This window comes from Engraulis encrasicolus, chromosome 17 (genome assembly GCF_034702125.1).
Source record: "Engraulis encrasicolus isolate BLACKSEA-1 chromosome 17, IST_EnEncr_1.0, whole genome shotgun sequence".
Taxonomy (NCBI): domain Eukaryota; kingdom Metazoa; phylum Chordata; class Actinopteri; order Clupeiformes; family Engraulidae; genus Engraulis; species Engraulis encrasicolus.
Genome location: NC_085873.1, coordinates 32,302,322 through 32,322,098, shown reverse-complemented (window position 1 = coordinate 32,322,098; position 19,777 = coordinate 32,302,322). Strand labels below are relative to the sequence as shown.

General features: G+C 41.4%; 1 protein-coding gene across 1 annotated transcript in view; it reads left to right on the top strand.

Annotated features, from left to right (window-relative positions):
- Positions 1-3,410: 3,410 nt before the first annotated feature.
- The window catches only part of LOC134466782 (uncharacterized), a 39,186-nt gene continuing 22,819 nt past the window's right edge, over positions 3,411-19,777 (top strand). Inside the window, exons 1-20 of the mRNA XM_063220659.1 lie at positions 3,411-3,471; positions 4,152-4,172; positions 6,278-6,449; positions 8,678-8,946; positions 10,032-10,177; positions 10,991-11,282; positions 12,630-12,795; positions 13,309-13,580; positions 14,520-14,665; positions 15,298-15,601; positions 15,719-15,884; positions 16,166-16,434; positions 16,577-16,722; positions 16,896-17,244; positions 17,356-17,521; positions 17,790-18,058; positions 18,214-18,359; positions 18,531-18,885; positions 19,024-19,183; positions 19,450-19,718. Coding sequence (XP_063076729.1) covers positions 3,417-3,471; positions 4,152-4,172; positions 6,278-6,449; positions 8,678-8,946; positions 10,032-10,177; positions 10,991-11,282; positions 12,630-12,795; positions 13,309-13,580; positions 14,520-14,665; positions 15,298-15,601; positions 15,719-15,884; positions 16,166-16,434; positions 16,577-16,722; positions 16,896-17,244; positions 17,356-17,521; positions 17,790-18,058; positions 18,214-18,359; positions 18,531-18,885; positions 19,024-19,183; positions 19,450-19,718 — 4,138 coding nt within the window. The 5' untranslated portion in view covers positions 3,411-3,416. The remainder of the gene's footprint in view (positions 3,472-4,151; positions 4,173-6,277; positions 6,450-8,677; positions 8,947-10,031; positions 10,178-10,990; positions 11,283-12,629; positions 12,796-13,308; positions 13,581-14,519; positions 14,666-15,297; positions 15,602-15,718; positions 15,885-16,165; positions 16,435-16,576; positions 16,723-16,895; positions 17,245-17,355; positions 17,522-17,789; positions 18,059-18,213; positions 18,360-18,530; positions 18,886-19,023; positions 19,184-19,449; positions 19,719-19,777) is intronic.

Below are 19,777 nucleotides of genomic sequence, written 5' to 3'. Positions count from 1 at the left end.
CTGATGACCTCCCTTGTCATCCCTTTTCATTTCGAGACGATTCGAGCCAAGATAGCCCCTTCTCTACCGGATTTTAATCTGGGGTGTACTCACTTTTGTGAGTACATGTTCAAACATTAATGGCTGTATTTTGTTTTTTTCTGAGTGAACAAGAAATTTAAGCGGTTAAATATGTTGTTAAAAGGTCACTAATCATTGTGTCAAAGTTAAATTTCTGTAATGCTTTCCTAGGAAAAGATATACTCAAAAATCTGCAAAACTGTGAGGGGTGTATTCACTTTCGTGATATACTGTAATATACAGAACAATGAGTGCAGATGCCAAGTACATTGCTTTTAAGCACAGTAGCACAGGGTTAGTGTACACACACCAACAAAACATGCCTTAGAGTCTACCCCATGTCTGGTCCAGCTCAGACCTAAATAGTCTCAAACGAGAAGAGTCTGTAGAAAAGGGAAGGGAAAAACTGAAGCGCAGCGTGAATCCAGACCTTTTTACACGGGTGCTCTAAACAGTAAGTGGGTAAAGTTGACATCAAAAAATTAAGAGCAGGAAACTGTGGCACTCCGGTTTCTTATTTTTTACTTTTTCGAAGGCAAATAGACTGCCCGACGCGTTTCGACCAACGCAGTCTTTGTCAGGGTGCGGTCATTCAATCACATGGCACAATATATTGCAGCTGTCAGTTAGTCATTAGTGGTGGGCTTAGCCCATCCACTTAACCAAAATTAAGAGTCTTTACTTCCGTTTTAGCTACCACCTAAGCACATATAAATTAAGGATACAATATTGTACGTCATTTTATTACTCATCAAACTTACATAGCCTACAGAATTGACCACATGTCAATACCTTCCTGCTGCTAAATCTGTTTTTATCCTTATCATTTAATGTGACATCATGACATTATAGGATACACTACTTTTGGTCATGTCTAATGTTCAGTGTGAAATGTTGAAATGTTATGTGTGTCCTAAATGTTTTAAACGTTTTGTATAAGTGGAGATCACTTGACTGCATATGAAATCTAGCCTGGCCAGCCCCTCCTATAGGGATTTCAGGCCGACCAGAACAGAGCCGGAGCCGGTGCCCGCACCAGTTGCGTTCTGGTCGCACTGTCGTCACGGTTCGCAGAGAAAAACCTAGTATTTTGCGGTTCGCATTTCGAACCAACTTTCCGGTTCGCAAATGCTAAAATCTGTGGCTTGAACACAATGGCCGGTTTGCGATTAGGTGCGGGAACGGACACCGGCATGGCTCTTAGTCGGCCTGAATGCGTGACTAGTGACGCAACAGCTTCAGCGTTGCCTCTAGTCAGGCCAAGAGCAATGTAAATATCATTTCTCCTGAAAAATCGGGAACTCCACCCATTTTGTCGAAACCAGTCAACCAGTAGCAAACCTAGGAAGGCGGTTCAACCATGCCGTTTGGGAAACGTTCATGGTAATTCTCTTGGTCAGACCAAGTCTCAAAGAGATTTGAATGTCAATGATAATCAGGCTACATGAGATCTACCTTCGGGTCCAAATAAAAGTGATTTTATCTAATCTAAGTATGCCAATACAGATGTTTGATCATGGGGTGTTGGTTTTGGAGACACTAAACTAGAGGGCACTTTTTTCACCAGCCTGATGGCTGTTTTTCCCAAAAACATTGAACTAGTTGTACTTAAGCCTAAGTTATACTTAAATGTGAACTGTGCAGGAAATTGTCAAAAGGGGTATTGCAGCTATGCTGCTCATTGAAACTGGGTTGCCTATTGCCAAATTTGATATTTTCATAAAATGTTACTAAGTAATAAACTATTTTCTAGTATGGCCCAAGTACAGTCATTTTTGTAGCTAAAAATGGCTATATCTGGAAATTCCAAATGGCGGACTATGGAGAAGATCCCCCTTTTCATGTATGAAAAATGCTATTTTTCCAGTAATAATGAATACTTAGAATCTGATGGTGGTGGTAAGCATTCATGAAAAAGGTAACATTCGTGAATGGGTAGCATGAATTCTATAAACAACTAAAAATCTTACACTGTGTACCTTTAATATGAGATGCCCCTAGGAAATATGTTACATCACAAAAAGTTATACATAGGCCTATAATATCTTCATGGGCCTATACAATGATTTTTTTCTCTCTCGCACATGCCATAACATGCCTGTGCAAAGAGCATGTGCCAGGTAAAATAGTGTATAAACTTTTTGTGATGATATGAGACCTATTTCTGATTTGTTGCTAAACAGGCACCTCATGCTTAAGTAGGTCTACTACTTTGGCTTGAGTATTACTTTTTGAGAAACACAGCTATGTATGTGCAATACCAGTGGAGTCATGTCCTGTATGTATTACACACAAGTCAAGTGAGCGATCACCTAGGCATGTATAAATAAAACAAAACACAATATCATTTCTACACAAAAGTTGAGTAGGCCAATGCAGATATTTGATCAGGCATGTTTGTGTCAGAGACGCTCAGAGCTTGCTCAGGAATTTGCTTCAAAGTTGACTAGTTAAATATCAGGCGAACTGATATGAACTTGACATTACTAAAGGACCTACTGTATATTTACTGATTTCACCGCATTACACTCGAACAGGGCCGGATTAAGATGGTCTGGGGCCCCTAGGCTACAGGTTGCTGTGGGGCCCCCCGCTGACAAATGAACATAGACAACAGTGTCATAATTATGAACAAGGAATTAAGGTTAACTTGTCTACCAACTGTACTCAACACGACACGGGACTTTTTCAATATTACATCCTGACACAATTCTGTAATTTTTCACTTTTAGCCATTCCGGAGCCCCCTGGCAGATGGGGGCCCCTAGGCTGCAGCAGCCTGTGCATTAATCCGGCCCTGCACTCGACCACATGGCACTTTTTTGGCCCCTTCTACGATAGATAAGGCCTGTGTTCGTAAAACACGTGCACTGAAAAAAAAAATCATTGACACTTCATGTCACGTAACATAGTGTGCGAGTCGCTTTAGTCATCATTCCACAAGTGCATATGGCATTTTTTTGGCCCCTTCTACGATAGATAAGGCCCGTGTTCATAAAACACAGGCTCTGAAAAAAATAACAATTTTGACACTTCATTGTCACGTTACATAGTGTGCGAGTCGCTGTAGTCATCACTCCACAAGTTTTCGGACCATGGGACCTATAAAGTGAGGCGCGGCTACCTTTTGTGACACTGTCACCACACACGTGAATGGTGACAACAAGGAAGGAAATGTACGAAAAGGAGGGGGAAAAATGTCTGTGTGTGGACAGAGTTCTGACGAAAATGAGAAGAAGGGATGGTGTGTGACGGTGTGTGTGACGTGACATGTGTGAGAGGAGGTGACAGAGCAAGTTCATGTAGCCTATATATAGAAGACAGAGGAAGATGATGCCCGTTACAGGGAAACAATAATGGCTGTCACAGATTGGTTGTCATTGCTTCTAATCACCTGTTTTTCAGCTACAGGTAAGTTTACATGTCTTTCGAACACATTATTATTATTATTATTATTATTATTATTATTATTATTATTATTATTGTTTTTATTATCTATGTATTACTATTATTGTTATTGTTAGTAGCAGTGGTAGTAGTAGCAATAATAGTAGTAATAGTAATAATAATAACAATAATAATAATGATAATAATGATAATAATAACAACAACTTTTCCATTCCTGTTTGGCACTAATTAATGACAATGTACACAGTAAAACAATGTAGTGTTAATTCAACAGTTAGAGAGTTCATTTAACATGTTCTACAGTGTATTTGGTCCCAGAGTACTCTCTAAGTGTTGAATTAACACTACATTTTTTACTATGTACAGTGTCTTTCACCCAAATTAGAAGTGCACTCTAATTATGACGTTCAGTTCCTAATTGACAAGCTGTAGCATGGATGGATGATTGACTTGTAAAAAAAAAAGTGCATTACAGTGAGGTTCAGCAATGTTTGCATTGGAACTCCTGGGTGAAACCAGCCTTTTTGAAGATTGACTTTGCTGTGGTTTAGTGAGCAGGTGCATATCAGCTGAAATACTCTACTCATGACTGAGTCATGTCAGGACTGTAGTGAACACCTCATAGGCTATCAAGACCACACTGAGTCATTTCGTTACATTGCCATTTCTGTCTTCTCCTACAGGGTCACACAGCCAACTAGATGGTAAGTTGCATAAACTATTGGATATAGCCTATTTTTTGTTTGTTTTATTACACCCTCAGCCTGCTGTAGGCTACAGGTATGAGTGTCTTAGCGTTTAGCCCCTTTGAAGTGGGCTCATCATGCATAAAGAGGCTACGTATCTGTCACAAGTGGAGCGTTAATTGTGGGAACCCAGTGAGCTACAGAATTGATTTAAAAAAATGCTTCTTGTGTTAAAAGCATTAAATGGAATGGGACCAACCTACCTACTGGCTATGTTTTCAGTGGTATGCACCAACCAGGTCACTAAGGTCAACGGAGAAGAATTTGCTGGTAATTCCAAAAGTTAAGACAAAGTGTGGAGAGGCAGCATGTAGCTCCTATGCTGCAAAACTGTGGAAGCAGCTTCCAGATGATGTAACAAATGCACCCACTATTGATAGCTTTAAATCTACAGTCGACTCAAGATGAAGCTGTTCTCAGATGCTTTTCCCTAGCTGCTCTAAATTAAAAGTTTTCTTTTTTTTTGTAATTACTTTGTTTTATCTTAATGTTTTAATTTTCATTTACTCTAATGTCTTTCTTGTTTCCTTTCTTTTTGCGTTTATTAAATTTTTTTGCTTTTATTTTTGTGAGTGAAGTGAAGCACATTGAATTGCACCTGTGTATGAAATGTGCTATACAAATAAACTTGCCTTGCCTTGCCTTGACTTTCTTACTTTCGGCCCATTAGTCCGTCTTTAATATGGACTTGAGGGTGGTGGTTGTGTGAGGGACTGCTGTATGCCCAAAAATGCCCAGGCCTTATTTTTGGCCCCAGACCAGCCTGGAGCTGACAAGTGTTTTGACCTTTTTCAAGTGAACAAATGAAGGGTTTATTTGCAAAACGGTGTATCTCCATTTTTTTACTTTTTCATTTTATTATTGGAAATGACTGTTCAGAGGGCCTATCATCTATGTGTGAATTCTTACCATTCAAATATTTTAAGAACATACTTTTTTAACCTATATAAAATACATTTTGCAATGCAATTCAATGGTATGTCAATACAAAAATGTCAATTTCCCAACATTCTACAAAATGGAGATACATCATTTTGCAAATAAACCCTTCAAATACAGATCAGCAAATACTGTCATTTTTTCTGTCACCGTCAGGCAAACAGCTTTTGTCAAGTAGGCTCCCCGAGACCTCATCACACTGCTAGCCAACCAGTATGGCGACATATTTGTCACATGTTGATTGATCACATGCACTTGTCTGCGTACTATGTGTCTGTGCCAGGACCACGGCTACTGCGCAAGAACTCTCCCTTATTTGGTGGTCCCATTGTGAATAGAATAGAACAGCCCGGAATAGAATAGAATATAATATAATAGAATAGAATAGAATAGAAGAATCACAGGGGAGTAGATGAGCTTGTGATTGTCATCAATGTCAAGTACCCGGTACACATACAATGAGACTAAAGGCATTTCATCAGTGCAACATGTGAGACAACTATAACAACTATTATTTGTCTAATGCTGGATTTCAAATGGCACACTTGTGCACTTCGGGCACTATGTTTCAGTATGTAACTAATATGCCATACGCACTGAAACATGAACACTATAAGTGCACAAGTGCACCATTTGAGATTCAGCATAAACCTAACTGGTCTGGGGTTCGCTTCTTGAGTTGTAGTTGTTAGCCAGTTAGCAACAATTGCATTGCAAACAACAAAGTAGCTAATGTAGTTAGCAGCTAGGGTTTCGAGAAATACATCCCTGGACTGAAATGTTGACTTATTCACCACATACACCGAAAAAAGTCTCGTGAGAGATCACCTGGTGTGTCGTGGAAAATGTGTCGAGGGTACAAGTTGCATAGCTTCACCACTGTGTCTCCCTCCCTTCACAGGGCAGTATGACTATCCTGCCAGGGACATGTGTGCAGATGTAAATTAGCCAAAGGCTAATTCCGATACAATGCACGAAATGGCAACATTTATGTTTTAATTGTACATCGTCCCTAATAAATTTGAATTTAATTGAATGTTATTGAATGATAGTGAACGAATGAGCGACATTTAAGATTCAACCTCTGACTTCTACGATATTTTCCCTCCTCAATGTTGGTCCAGTGTGCGGTCGTCCGAGCATCAACAGGGTGACCAGCAGGATAGTGGGGGGGCAGGAGGCCCCTCGAGGGAGCTGGCCCTGGCAGGTCAGTCTGCACCGCTACGGCAGGCACTTCTGTGGCGGCTCTCTCATCAACAACCAGTGGATCCTGACTGCGGCTCACTGCTTCTCAGGGTATGGGGGATATTACGTTCTATCATATTACATTGCACTTAGCTTACACTTTTAATCCAAAGTGATTGCAGTTATTTTTTTACAGGGTGTTGGTTATAGTCCCTGGAGCAATGTGTGGTTAGGTGCATGGGGCGCAACCGCCATTTCAACATACGGCCATTCCAACATACCGCCATTCCGACAGTATTTAATTGCCAATCCAAGCCATTCCGAGTCATTTAAACATTGTTGCAAGTACTTAAAGGCGCGTGAACAACGTTCTAACTTTTAACATTTGCAACAATGTTGCAACACGAGCGGAAAGTGGAGGGACTGACAGCGCAATTACAGGATTAGTGTATAATTTTGTCACGGTCCAAATGCCTGTAGCCCCTTAATGCGCGCCGTACCTCCAGTGGCACGCTGTAATAGCCATTGAAATGTAACTACCACAGCACTACAATACTATGACACAGCACAGGCCCTTTAGTAATGCACCACGACTTGGTCATTACCATACTGATAACAACAAATTTATAAAGCCGCGTCTTAAGGGGTTAAAGGTAGGGTCTGAAATATTTTAAAAACAGTTCCTGCAAGCTGGAAAAATGGTTCCTGCAATAAAATTTCAATGTCGGAATGGCGGTATGTCTGAATGGCGGTATGTAACCTAGGTGCACTGGATATACTGCATCATACACAGATTGAAGCTAAAATAACTTGTTTATGGTATTTATAGCCTAATAATGATGATTGCGAAGGAAAGTCACTATCTGAAATGAATTATATTCTAAAATGTTTAATATGCATATACAGTGTCCTAATGATTACTGTAGAAATTAGCTCCCAAAAATTACTTCTATTCTGCAATATGACTCAGGCGCATGACTTAGAGTCAAGAAAGTACAGAGTATAATTGAACACATGAAAAGTCCCTTGAGGGCTAAAACAGACAGCACGGAGATCAACCTTAACAGGAGGCTTAGTGAAAATATGTCAGCCATTGTGTCATCATAAACGGCTGATACACACCATCGCACCATTGACATAAGAGGAGGCTGCTGACGAACAATGAATGTTTTTACTGACTTGACATTTTGACATAAAGCGGTCTGTCAGCTGGCAAAGGAAAATGCTCTACCTGCCTCTCCTTGTGAACCATCACTCTAAAATGTGTCTACACATACCGTATTGTTGCAGATTTGTTACAGATTACAGTATTGTTAATTGACATGATGCTATTTTTTCCAAGACGTGAAGAATTCACAAAACTTTTGTTGTCTTCAGTTGCCTGTACAATGAGACTGAGACAATCGAAAGTGTCAAGTGTATTACAAAGGGAAGGGGAGTGGAGTATGCAAGAGATAATAGTGAAATTGTGCAAGTCTCTTTGACATTTTAAAACGCATGCCAATGAGTCTGGACAGTAGGCTTATTGAAGAAAAGCTAGCTATTGTGTTGGGCACACAGCTGACACAATACACAGGAAATTACATAGGCCTACCCGTCCCCTTCATAGACAAAGAATTTCTTTTGTCAATGAAGGGCAATATTATTATGTAATTACCTGTGTATTATATGTTACGGTGAGTTTATGTTGTCGTGTTTAATTTTGATATTCTGTAATTGGCATGGTACCCTTTGTTGCCCTACAAGGTGTGATTATTATTATTATTATTATTATTATTATTATTATTATTATTATTATTATTATTATTATTAATAATAATAATAATAATAACCACAACACCAACAACAACAATTGCTCATTGTCTGTAGCAGGGGTATATGCCAAAAATAGAATACAAAGAAACAACCTCCATCCTCCCTACAAATTGAACCATGCCAATCCCTTTCTTGGTAATCCCATTACACTACATTACAGTATATTACATTACCTTACACTTACTTTGAATTTAATCCAAAGCGATTGACAGATATTACAAAGTACTTGGACAACTCCCTAACAAGGGTTGCCCCATTCCTCATCATGTTTAGCCAGGCCATGCCCTCCTTGAGATGCAACACCTTAAACTGTGCTACCAGTCAGGTCAAGAGCAATGCAAGTACTTTCTGAGCTCCTGCAAAATCGGTAACCCGCTTTGTTGGGACGCAAACAATCATCAGCAAACCAAGGGAGGCTGTTTGGGAAATGCCGTTTGGGAAATGTTAATTGTTATGGACTTGGTCAGACCAAGTCTCGAAGAGATTTGAAAGTCGATGATAATCAGGCTACATCATGTTCACAGCACAAGCCCCAGAGGCCTGGTTGTCTACCTGGGTCGCCATGCCCAGCTGACCACCAACCCCAGCGAGGTCAGGAGGAGAGTGGTCAGAGTCATCCAGCATCCCCGCTACCAGCGGAGGAACAACGACAACGACATCGCCCTGCTGAGGCTCAGTTCTCCGGTTCCCTTCACGGACTTCATCCGGCCCGTCTGCCTGGCTGCCAAAGACAGCGCCTTCCACAGTGGAGAGGACAGCTGGGTGACCGGATGGGGGGCTGTGCGAGAGGGAGGTAAGTCAGCTCAGGTTAGCTAAGCGGAAACCAGTGATGGGCAAAATGTATGAATTAGTTTACAATCAAGTGTCCATGTCAGTCAAGTGATAGGCTGGCTAAATAGTCAACTGGTTGAATTGAACTGATTAAACAATGAATACCGTATGTGGTACTGGAATGTATCTAATGAATCCATTTTGCCTATCACTGGCGGTGACTACAGTATAGTATTTGTACAGTGTCAGTTCAACAACACTGATGGTTTTCTGGTAAGCCCACAGCCTGACACATCGCGACTCGGCCGCTACTTTTTGCTTTCGATTGGGCTGTGTCGCGCCTATACGAAAAGCAAAAAGTGGCGGCCGAGTCGCGCTTTGTCAAGCTGTAGGCCTACCAGAAAACCAGTAGTGGAAAAGCGGCATTAGAGAGCTGGGCCAAATACACTCTGTGGAGGATTGTTTATTTTTTTTCCATTCAAGGCCATTCGGCTCACATTTGACAGTAGTCAGTGTCAAATGATTTTTTTAAATCAGGAAAGTTAATCCATCCACACTGAAAAAGTTCTTCAATAGGTGTACACTGTGTGGTCCCACTCTCTAACTTAAGTTTTCAGTTACTTAACACTGGAATTCTTTGAGACCAAACAGTCGTGCTTCCACTTCTGCAGTTTCACTGGGTGTTTTTTTACTGGCTTATGTCTTGTTAGCATTTAAAATGCTGTACTGTATATATGTTCCGTCTACAACCTGCATGTTAGATTGGCAGAGTCCATTGTATTGCTTTAAAGAGTCTAATTACCCATCAAAGAAAGTAGGTATATTAATGAATCATATTACTACATTACATTGCACCTAATTGACACTTTTATACTAAGTGACTTACAGTTATTTACAGGGTATTGGTTACAGTCCCTGGAGCAATGTGGGGTTAGGAGGCTTGCTCAAGGCTACTTCAGCCATGGATGGAGATGTAGGGAGAGGTAGTGGTGGGATTCGAACCTGTAACCCTCTGATCTTAAGACCACCTCCCCATGGCTGCCACACATAAAAGTAAATGTGATTTTTGAAGGTGTATTCATCATTCGACTTGAATTTGTTTTGTAGTCCGGCTCCCATTCCCTCGGAGGCTTCAAGAAGTTGAGGTTCCAGTGGTGGGCAACAGACAGTGCAAATGCCAGAACGGCATAAGGAGGGTCACAGACAACATGATCTGTGCTGGTCTACAGACCGGAGGAAAGGACTCCTGCCAGGTAAGATGAATATTGATTGATTTATTTATTGTCAAAATAAAGAGAACAGGACAGCACTCCAAGTTTTGTGTTTTATTGCCCGTTAGGCAATAACGGGCAATAAAACACAAAACTTAGAGTGCTGACCTGTTCTCTTTATTTCGTCTATACTCTTGAGGAATAAGCACCCAGGATTTTACTTTAGTTGAGTTGAGCGTGTTACACCCCTTAGTTTGATTCATTTATTGCCAGCCATATAGCCCATACAGCACATAGAAAGGAACAGCAATGTTTCATTACGGACACTTGGTGAACAACAACTTGTAAACCATGTGGATAGGACAGATGACCTACTACATAATGTCAAAAGCAACGTATAAGTGAATGCTATTGTGGTATTTTACTGAATGAACAAAAAGATACACGCAGTATAAGTACAGGGTGCCTCTATATGAACTGTTTGATAAATGAGAAATTGATACAATTAATCTAGGTCCAAATAATTGGATTAGTATTAAATATATTAATTATATATTTAATATTACTACCTTAAAATCAAATTAAATATGGCAAATTAAATCAGCCAAAGTTAATTAGAAAATAAAAATTGCATTTAAATGAGGAGAAAAAAGCTCTTCACGTATATACTGTATATAACCCCTAGATTGCTGCCGTAGTCACTGATTTTTTTTTTACTACCACAGTAGTACAACCCTATGACAGTGCAGATGGCCTGAAGTCATACATTCTGACTTGGTCATTGCCACTCTGGTAACAGTTAATTTATAACAGGGGTCATGTGTCTAACTGGCTTAATTGAAAATGAATTTGCAGGGCGACTCGGGGGGTCCAATGGTCAACGTCCAGAACGACGTGTGGATCCAATCAGGAATCATCAGCTGGGGTTTTGGCTGTGCTCGACCTGAGCTTCCTGGCGTCTACACCAGAGTGTCCCGCTACCAGGAGTGGATTAGGAGCCAAGTGACCGATGGCCTATCACCGGGCTTTTTCTCATTTCTTGCGTCCGGAATCGATCCCGACAATTCCTACACCTGCCGTGGCCTACCTCTGCCCAGCAGAGGAGGACTCACAACGAAGGCTCCCAGAGAGGATTCTTCAGTAAATGGTAGTATCAGATTTTTAAGCCCTACCGTATGCTTACTGTTTAATTCACATCCAGGCCACTTCAATATGGAAATGAAATTTGGGAAAAAAAACGCTCACAATGCATTTTCTGTCAGACCCATTTTAGTCAAGAAACACAAGAGAAGATTCTGAATGAAATTCTTTATTGTAAACTATGAATTACATCTGGCGGTATGGATCTGTTTAGAGGACCCCCCCACCCGCCTTGTTTTTCCATGAGCACCATGGAAAAGCAGTCAGGGGGCAGCAGCAGTCAGAGATTTCTCACCCCAGCAGGACAGGGAGAGATAGATATCCCCCCATATGAACAGAGCCAGACGGCATGACAACTGAATTTAAAAATGATCAATATTTGGTAGGCCAGTACACATATATAAAATGATGAGCTTTATCAAGTGCCTGTCACGGTACAAATTAACGGTAACAAATTCCTCACATGTGAATTACTTGTTTTTCAGCTGTGTCAATGATGGTAGCATAGCAGAGGAGTGAGTTTAGTGAATCGTTTTTCTCGGAATGGGAACAGGAAACAGCACTACTTGAAGTGAACGCCTCACATGTCCCCTTACAAACATTTCCCTGACACGCGGCTACCTATAGTATATACTAGTGGTGTGCATTGGCACTGCCCTCATGATTCGATTCGATTACGATTCAGGAGGTAGCGATTCGATTCGATTCAATTCTACGATGCATTGCAATGCATTACATTTCTACTGAAAGCAAAGCAAATATTTCATCACTCATGATGAGGTAATACAAGTAGTCAGATACTGAACATTTTATTGGCCGTTTTTTGTATCAGTCTTGCAGTTTTCAATGCTTTGAAGTGCTTTTATTTAATTTAACATTCATTTGCTCCTGAAATATCCACGGAAGTAATTGAAACTTAAAACATTTTCCGCATTGATTCTGGAACTTGAATTGATTTGTCCTTGCCCTGCACTGCATTGCATTGCTGAATCGATTAGTGTTGACACCACACGGTAATCGTGAGTTGGACATAGCTCTCCCATCTCGCCACATTATTAAGCATCTCTTGCCTACCGGTACATGTTCTTTTACTCACCCGATGTGCACCCTTGCAATCATTTCCTGATGCTTTTCCCTCATCCTGTGTTCCCCTGGGACTTATCTTACAAATTCATTCAGCACCAGACTCTTGCTTTGAAAGACAGCATTTCCCCCGTCATATTACACAACATGTCTTGCAATCAACTACCACTCCACTCAAGATCTACTGGTAGACCATAATCGAGTGGTTGGGCACCACTTCTTTTTTTTTTTTTTTTTTTTTTTTTTTAATGATTGCTTTTGTTTCGAATAGTGTGTGGCACAACTCCGGTGAACCCCAGGATAGTTGGAGGAGAAGATGCTCCTGCAGGCAGTTGGCCCTGGCAGGTTAGCCTGCACGGCTCTGGGGGATCACATTTCTGTGGGGGATCACTCATCAACAAGGAATGGGTCATGTCTGCTGCCCATTGCTTCTCCAGGTTAGTCACCATACTAACCCCCACTCAAGTCCTATTGCGATGACCCTGTGTAGGGTCTGTCTGTTTGTGTGTCCACCAGAGATGCTTTATTTTGCCTGCAGATGGCACCAAACACACAACATCATGTTCCTAAATTGGCAGGAGGGCCAACTTGCCATCTCTGATTGCTCTTGTTGAGGCTGGCGTTAAATGATACAAAAAGAATGATGCATATTTGGTGTCTATATTACACCCTGACAGATATATAGTATACAGTAGGTACTGTACATGTAGGGGTGAATTCAGGTAAATTGGGGCACTTTTTTCCATTCACTTATATGCAAAAAAGTGGCCCAATTTACCTTGATGCACCCTACATAAAATAAGCATTTTTGTAATTGGAATATTGAGGTAGATCGAATGGTGGTATATGGAAATATTACAAAATAAAATAAACCTTCAATCTTGTTTTTATGCATCTTAAAATAACCATAATTCTTTGTGAAATTCTACATTCTACATCTCTTTTTTCAGTGCCAATCCAGCTGGGTTGACAGTGTACTTGGGTCGACAGGCACAGCAGAGCAGCAATCCAAACGAAGTGTCCAGAAGCGTGATCCAAATCGTCTTGCATCCCAACTATGACACTCAAACATTCGACAATGACATTGCTCTGCTGAAACTCAGTTCTCCTGTTCAGTTTACTGACTTTATCAGACCAGTTTGTCTGGCTGCCAGTGGCAGTGTCTTCAACAATGGCACAGACAGCTGGGTGACTGGATGGGGCACCATTGGAGAAGGCGGCGGTAAGTAACACACATAATTATTATAAACACTAGATGCTGCATTGAGCACTTATTTGAATGAATGGATGAATGGTCCAGCCGGTAAAAAGCTGCTGTCAATCAGTGACAAGGCGATACGCACATTACCCTGAAGGTGGAAACATCTATGAAAAGCATAGGATACCAGATCAAGATGGTGATGCCCATGCTCTGGGCAATGCCAAAAGGCTGAAAATGGTATCTACATCTATGACTAATCCCTGCTGAGCAGAAGGTCACAAGTGACATCACAGCAAGCATACAATTCCAGAAATCAGCAGAGACGTCAAATATCCAAAATACAGAAGTAAAAACTCTGTAAAAACTGTGCCAGTTACCTTCCAACACAGTTTACTGACAAACTGGTTTACCTGTCTTGAGCACTCCTTACAACCAGATGATTTACAAGTGGTTAAAGGTACACTGTGCAGGAAATGGTCAAAAAAGGTACTGCAACTATGCTGCTCATTGAAACTGGGCTGTCTATTACCAAATTTGATCTTTTCATGAAAGTTTACTAAGTAATAAACTAACATTTTGTATTATGGCCCAAGTTCAGTCATTTTTGCAGCTAAAAATGGCTAATTTTGGAAATTCAAAATGGCGGACCACGGAGAAGAACCCCCTTTTCATGTATGAAAAGTGCAATTTTTCCAGTTATAATGAATAGGCTACTTAGAATTTGATGGTGGTGGTAAATATTCGTGAAAAAGGTAACATTAGTGAATGGGTAGCCTGAATTCTGGAAATGAACAACTACAAATCTCACAGTCTCCCTTTAAGTCAAATTTGTGGCAGGGTCTTACTTTCTGAGCCCAGGATTGACACCGATGGAAATAATACGCTTTTAGGCTGTTTATACACTGACTATCTTGCCCCTTGCGTCACATTTATGAAATATTTTTTCAACCTCTTCTTCAGATCCCCTCCCATTCCCACAAACGCTTCAAGAAGTTGAGGTTCCAGTGGTGGGTAACAGACAGTGCAACTGCCTAAATGGAGTTGGAAGTATCACAGGCAACATGATCTGTGCTGGACTACTCAGAGGCGGAAAAGATGCATGCCAGGTATTGTAGTAGTTAAGTTAGTATTTATTCTGGTACAGTATTTTGTCATCCTGTCACTCAAAGGATGAACAGGTGCTTGTTTTATGGTCCGTTTGCATTGGTCCATAGCCTGAGCTAAGCCACACTTCTTGCAAGACCTCCAGCAAACTTCAGGCAGCTTCAAACTTCAACAAACTAACAAACCCGAATGCTGGTTCTTCCCGGACGAGCCCCCATTTTAACATCCCACAACTAGCATACCCTTTTTCTGGGTTAAATATCACAGCCATTGTCCGTTTAAAGTTAAAGCAACCAGTGGGATTGGATTACAAGCACACACACAAGGACATTAACCAACCATAAAGCAAAGCAGTCCCAAGCACAAATAAAGGTATAGGCTGCAGAGGCCAGCAGTCCTGAAAAAAAAAGCCTCTGACAGACAGTGTGATCCAGTAACTTTTAACAGAGCTTAATTGTGGATACTCAGAATTATGCCACTATCTTGGTCACCCGAGCCTGTTCATTCAATTCAGACAGAAGAGGGACAAAACATAAGATAGGGAACATAGTTAGAGCTGTAACACTGCTGTGTCAATTAATTTAAGGAAAAAGAGGGTATTGTGATCAAAAACCTTTCTACAATGTGTTTGCAGGGTGACTCTGGTGGTCCAATGATGAGCCAGCAGGATAAGAAGTGGATCCAGTCAGGGGTTGTTAGTTGGGGCTTTGGCTGTGCTCGACCGGAACTTCCTGGAGTTTACGCAAGAGTGTCCAACTTCCAGTCCTGGATCAGTGGAGAAATTGAGTGTGACCTACCAGGCTTTGTGGAATTCTCCAGCCCTGGGCCCGATTCTGACTACAGTGCCACCTGCCCTGGACTTCCACCTCCACCTACAACAACTACAAGCTCCCCAACAACAACAACAGCAACTCCAACAGACAATCTTTCGGCTGATGGTAAGTTAAAGTCTTCTAGGACATCTCAGTGTAATACTGATGGAGATCTTTGTATCCGTTATAGCTTGCCATATAATTTCAGGACTATTAAATATTTGTCAATTTTTATTTTGTCAGTGTGTGGCACGACTCCGGTGAACCCCAGGATAGTTGGAGGAGAAGATGCTCCACAAGGCAGTTGGCCCTGGCAGGTTAGCTTCCATGGTTCTGGGGGATCACATTTCTGTGGAGGATCACTCATCAACAAGGAATGGGTCATCTCTGCTGCCCATTGCTTCTCCAGGTTGGTTGGGGCATGGAATCAAGGATACAAAAGAAAGACATCTTTAACCCACTAATTTATTAGAAAATAGATCGCTAGATTACTACAGTCAGTGTTTAATGATGCAATTTGGACAGAAAGGTGATGAAAAGGCACAATTTGAAAATGAAAGTAGATTCATCAGAGGTACTATATGAAATGTGTAACTAATTTAAAACAAATCTTTATCTTAATTACTGTTTGTGAAACTGTAAAAAAAAATCATCTACATAAATCATCTACCGTATATGCTTCTTTTTCAGTGGCAGTTTGGCTGGGTTGACAGTGTACTTGGGTCGGCAGGCACAGCAGAGCAGCAATCCAAACGAAGTCTCCAGAAGCGTGATCCAAATCATATTGCATCCCAACTATGACACTCAAACATTCGACAATGACATTGCTCTGCTGAAACTTAGTTCTCCTGTTCAGTTTACTGACTTCATCAGACCAGTTTGCCTAGCAGCCAGTGGCAGTGTGTTCAACAATGGCACAGACAGCTGGGTGACTGGATGGGGCACCATTGGAGAAGGCGGTAAGTCGTCACTGTGAAGCAAAGGAGTAGTACACCCATGTGTCAAAATATTATAGCTAATACACAACATTGTTCGTGCAAATTGTACAGATTGTACACCTAGGTTACTATTTATAGTGTTTTTACTATCTTCCCCTTTTAGATCCACTCCCATTCCCCCAAACGCTTCAAGAAGTTGAGGTTCCAGTGGTGGGTAACAGAGAGTGCAACTGCCTAAATGGAGTTGGAAGTATCACAGGCAACATGATGTGTGCTGGAGTACTTAGCGGTGGAAGAGATGCATGCCAGGTACACTATTTCAGTAGTGAAGCACAGATACACTTCATACATAGTTGTTTTTGCTGTGCTTTCTCATTATGCATGAGGCTACTTGTTTCAATGATGTTTTTAAAATGGACGTTCCTTTCGGGAAAAAAGCATGCTGATATTCATTAATTCATATTCATTCATCATCTTTGCAGGGTGATTCAGGAGGTCCAATGATGAGCCAGCAGGATAAGAAGTGGGTCCAGTCTGGGGTTGTTAGCTGGGGCTTTGGCTGTGCTCGACCTGAACTTCCAGGAGTTTACGCAAGAGTGTCCAACTTCCAGTCCTGGATCAGTGGAGAGATTGAGAGTGACCTACCAGGCTTTGTGGAATTCTCCAGCCCTGGGCCCGATTCTGACTATAGCGCCACCTGCCCTGGACTTCCACTTCCAACTACTACAACAACAAGCTCCTCAACAACCCCAACAACAACAACAAATCCGATAACAACAACCACAGCAACAACAACAACCCCAACTCCAACAGAAAGCCTATCAGTTGATGGTGAGTAATAGCCTCATAGCCTTTGGTTGTGTCACTGAAGAACCCCTTCCCCCTAATTGCTGCCCGAAGTATTTCAGGAGTATTAAGATGTGTCAACTTTCATTTATTCAGTGTGTGGCACAACTCCGGTGAACCCCAGGATAGTTGGAGGAGAAGATGCTCCTGCAGGCAGTTGGCCCTGGCAGGTTAGCCTGCACGGCTCTGGGGGATCACATTTCTGTGGGGGATCACTCATCAACAAGGAATGGGTCATCTCTGCTGCCCATTGCTTCTCCAGGTTAGTTGTTAATTGGACTCAAGCATGAAGAAGGATGGTTTCTAACTAGCTGATTCATGAGAAAATATAAACACTCAGTATTTAATGATCATGTAGAGGGTGTTTCAAAACACAACAGTATAATGAATTTGTAGGCACAGTGGCAAGTAATATACTGTATATGATTCATAAATAATTTCAGAAGACTCATGTTTCTTAGTTAATGTTTACAAATGCATAATTATGAATGAATTCAGAAACCGTAATGAATTACACATCCTTTTTTCAGTGCCAATCCAGCTGGGTTGACAGTGTACTTGGGTCGACAGGCACAGCAGAGCAGCAATCCAAACGAAGTGTCCAGAAGCGTGATCCAAATCGTCTTGCATCCCAACTATGACACTCAAACATTCGACAATGACATTGCTCTGCTGAAACTCAGTTCTCCTGTTCAGTTTACTGACTTCATCAGACCAGTTTGTCTGGCAGCCAGTGGCAGTGTCTTCAACAATGGCACAGACAGCTGGGTGACTGGATGGGGCACCATTGGAGAAGGCGGTAAGTCATCACTTGGAATCAGGGGCAAAGTAACAGTCCACCAACGTGTAAAAGTATTATAGCTAATAAACACGTTTGTTCCTGACAATTTGACAGATTGCTTTGCATCCAACTCCCCATTTATAAAGTGCTTTTTAAACTATGTTCCCTTTAAGATCCCCTCCCATTCCCACAAACGCTTCAAGAAGTTGAGGTTCCAGTGCTGGGCAACAGACAGTGCAACTGCCTTAATGGAGTTGGAAGTATCACAGACAACATGATCTGTGCTGGATTACTCAATGGAGGAAAAGATGCATGCCAGGTATTGTAGTAGTGAAGCCCAGATATACTTCATATACGTGGTTGGTTTCTGCTGCCCTTTCTTATTATGCATTATGCTACTTGTTTTTATGGCGTTGTTAAAATGGACAGTGCTGAAAATATTTTGGAAAAAACGGAGCATGGTGATATTTATTCCAATATTATTTTGCAGGGTGACTCTGGAGGTCCAATGGTGAACCAGCAGGATAAGAAGTGGATCCAGTCTGGGGTTGTTAGTTGGGGCTTTGGCTGTGCTCGACCTGAACTTCCTGGAGTTTACGCAAGAGTGTCCAACTTCCAGTCCTGGATCAGTTCCAGAATCCAGAGTGATGCTCCAGGCTTTGTTGTTTTTGCCACTTCTGGACCTGATTTTGACTATAGTGTTACCTGCCCTGGGCTTCCACTTCCACCTACTACAACAACTAGCTCCTCAACAACCACAACAACAACAAACCCAACAGCAACAACAACAAACCCAACAACAACTACAACAACCCCAACTCCTACAGAAAGTATTTCAGCTGATGGTAATGTCAAGTCCTATAGGAAATCGTTGACAGAATCCTACTTTTGGGTTCTGCTGTCATTGCTCCTCATAGCATCTTAAGAGTGTTAATCATTTCTCATTTGCTCAATTGTGTTTTTGTGTTTAATTTTTTCTTAAGTGTGTGGCACAACTCCCGTGAACCCCAGAATAGTTGGAGGGCAAGATGCTCCTGCGGGCAGTTGGCCTTGGCAGGTTAGTCTGCACAGGTTTGGTCATTTCTGTGGAGGATCGCTCATCAACAAGGAATGGGTTCTGTCTGCTGCCCATTGCTTCTCCAGGTTAGTTGGGGCATGGAGTGAATGATATAGAAAGAGGGTTTTTAACTTGATGGTTTCTCAGAAAATTTAGTCATCGTTTAATGATCATGTAGAGGGTGTTTCAAAACACAACAGTATAATGAATTTGTAGGCACAGTGGCAAGAAGTAATGCACTGTATATGATTTATAAATAATTTCAGAAGACTGATGTTTCTTAGTTAATGTTTACAAATGCATAATTATGCATGATTTCAGAAAGCTTACAAATTTTACATCCTTTTTTCAGTGCCAATCCAGCTGGGTTGACAGTGTACTTGGGCCGCCAAAACCAATCGACCAGCAATCCCAATGAAGTTTCAAGAAGTGTGATTGAAATAGTCTTGCATCCCAACTATGACACTGAAACATTCAACAATGATGTTGCTCTCTTGAGACTCAGTTCTCCTGTTCAGTTTACTGATTTCATCAGACCAGTTTGTCTGGCAGCCAGTGGCAGTGTGTTCAACAATGGCACAGACAGCTGGGTGACTGGATGGGGCACCATTGGAGAAGGCGGCGGTAAGTCATCACTTGGAATCAGGGGCAAAGTAACAGTCCACCAACGTGTAATATGA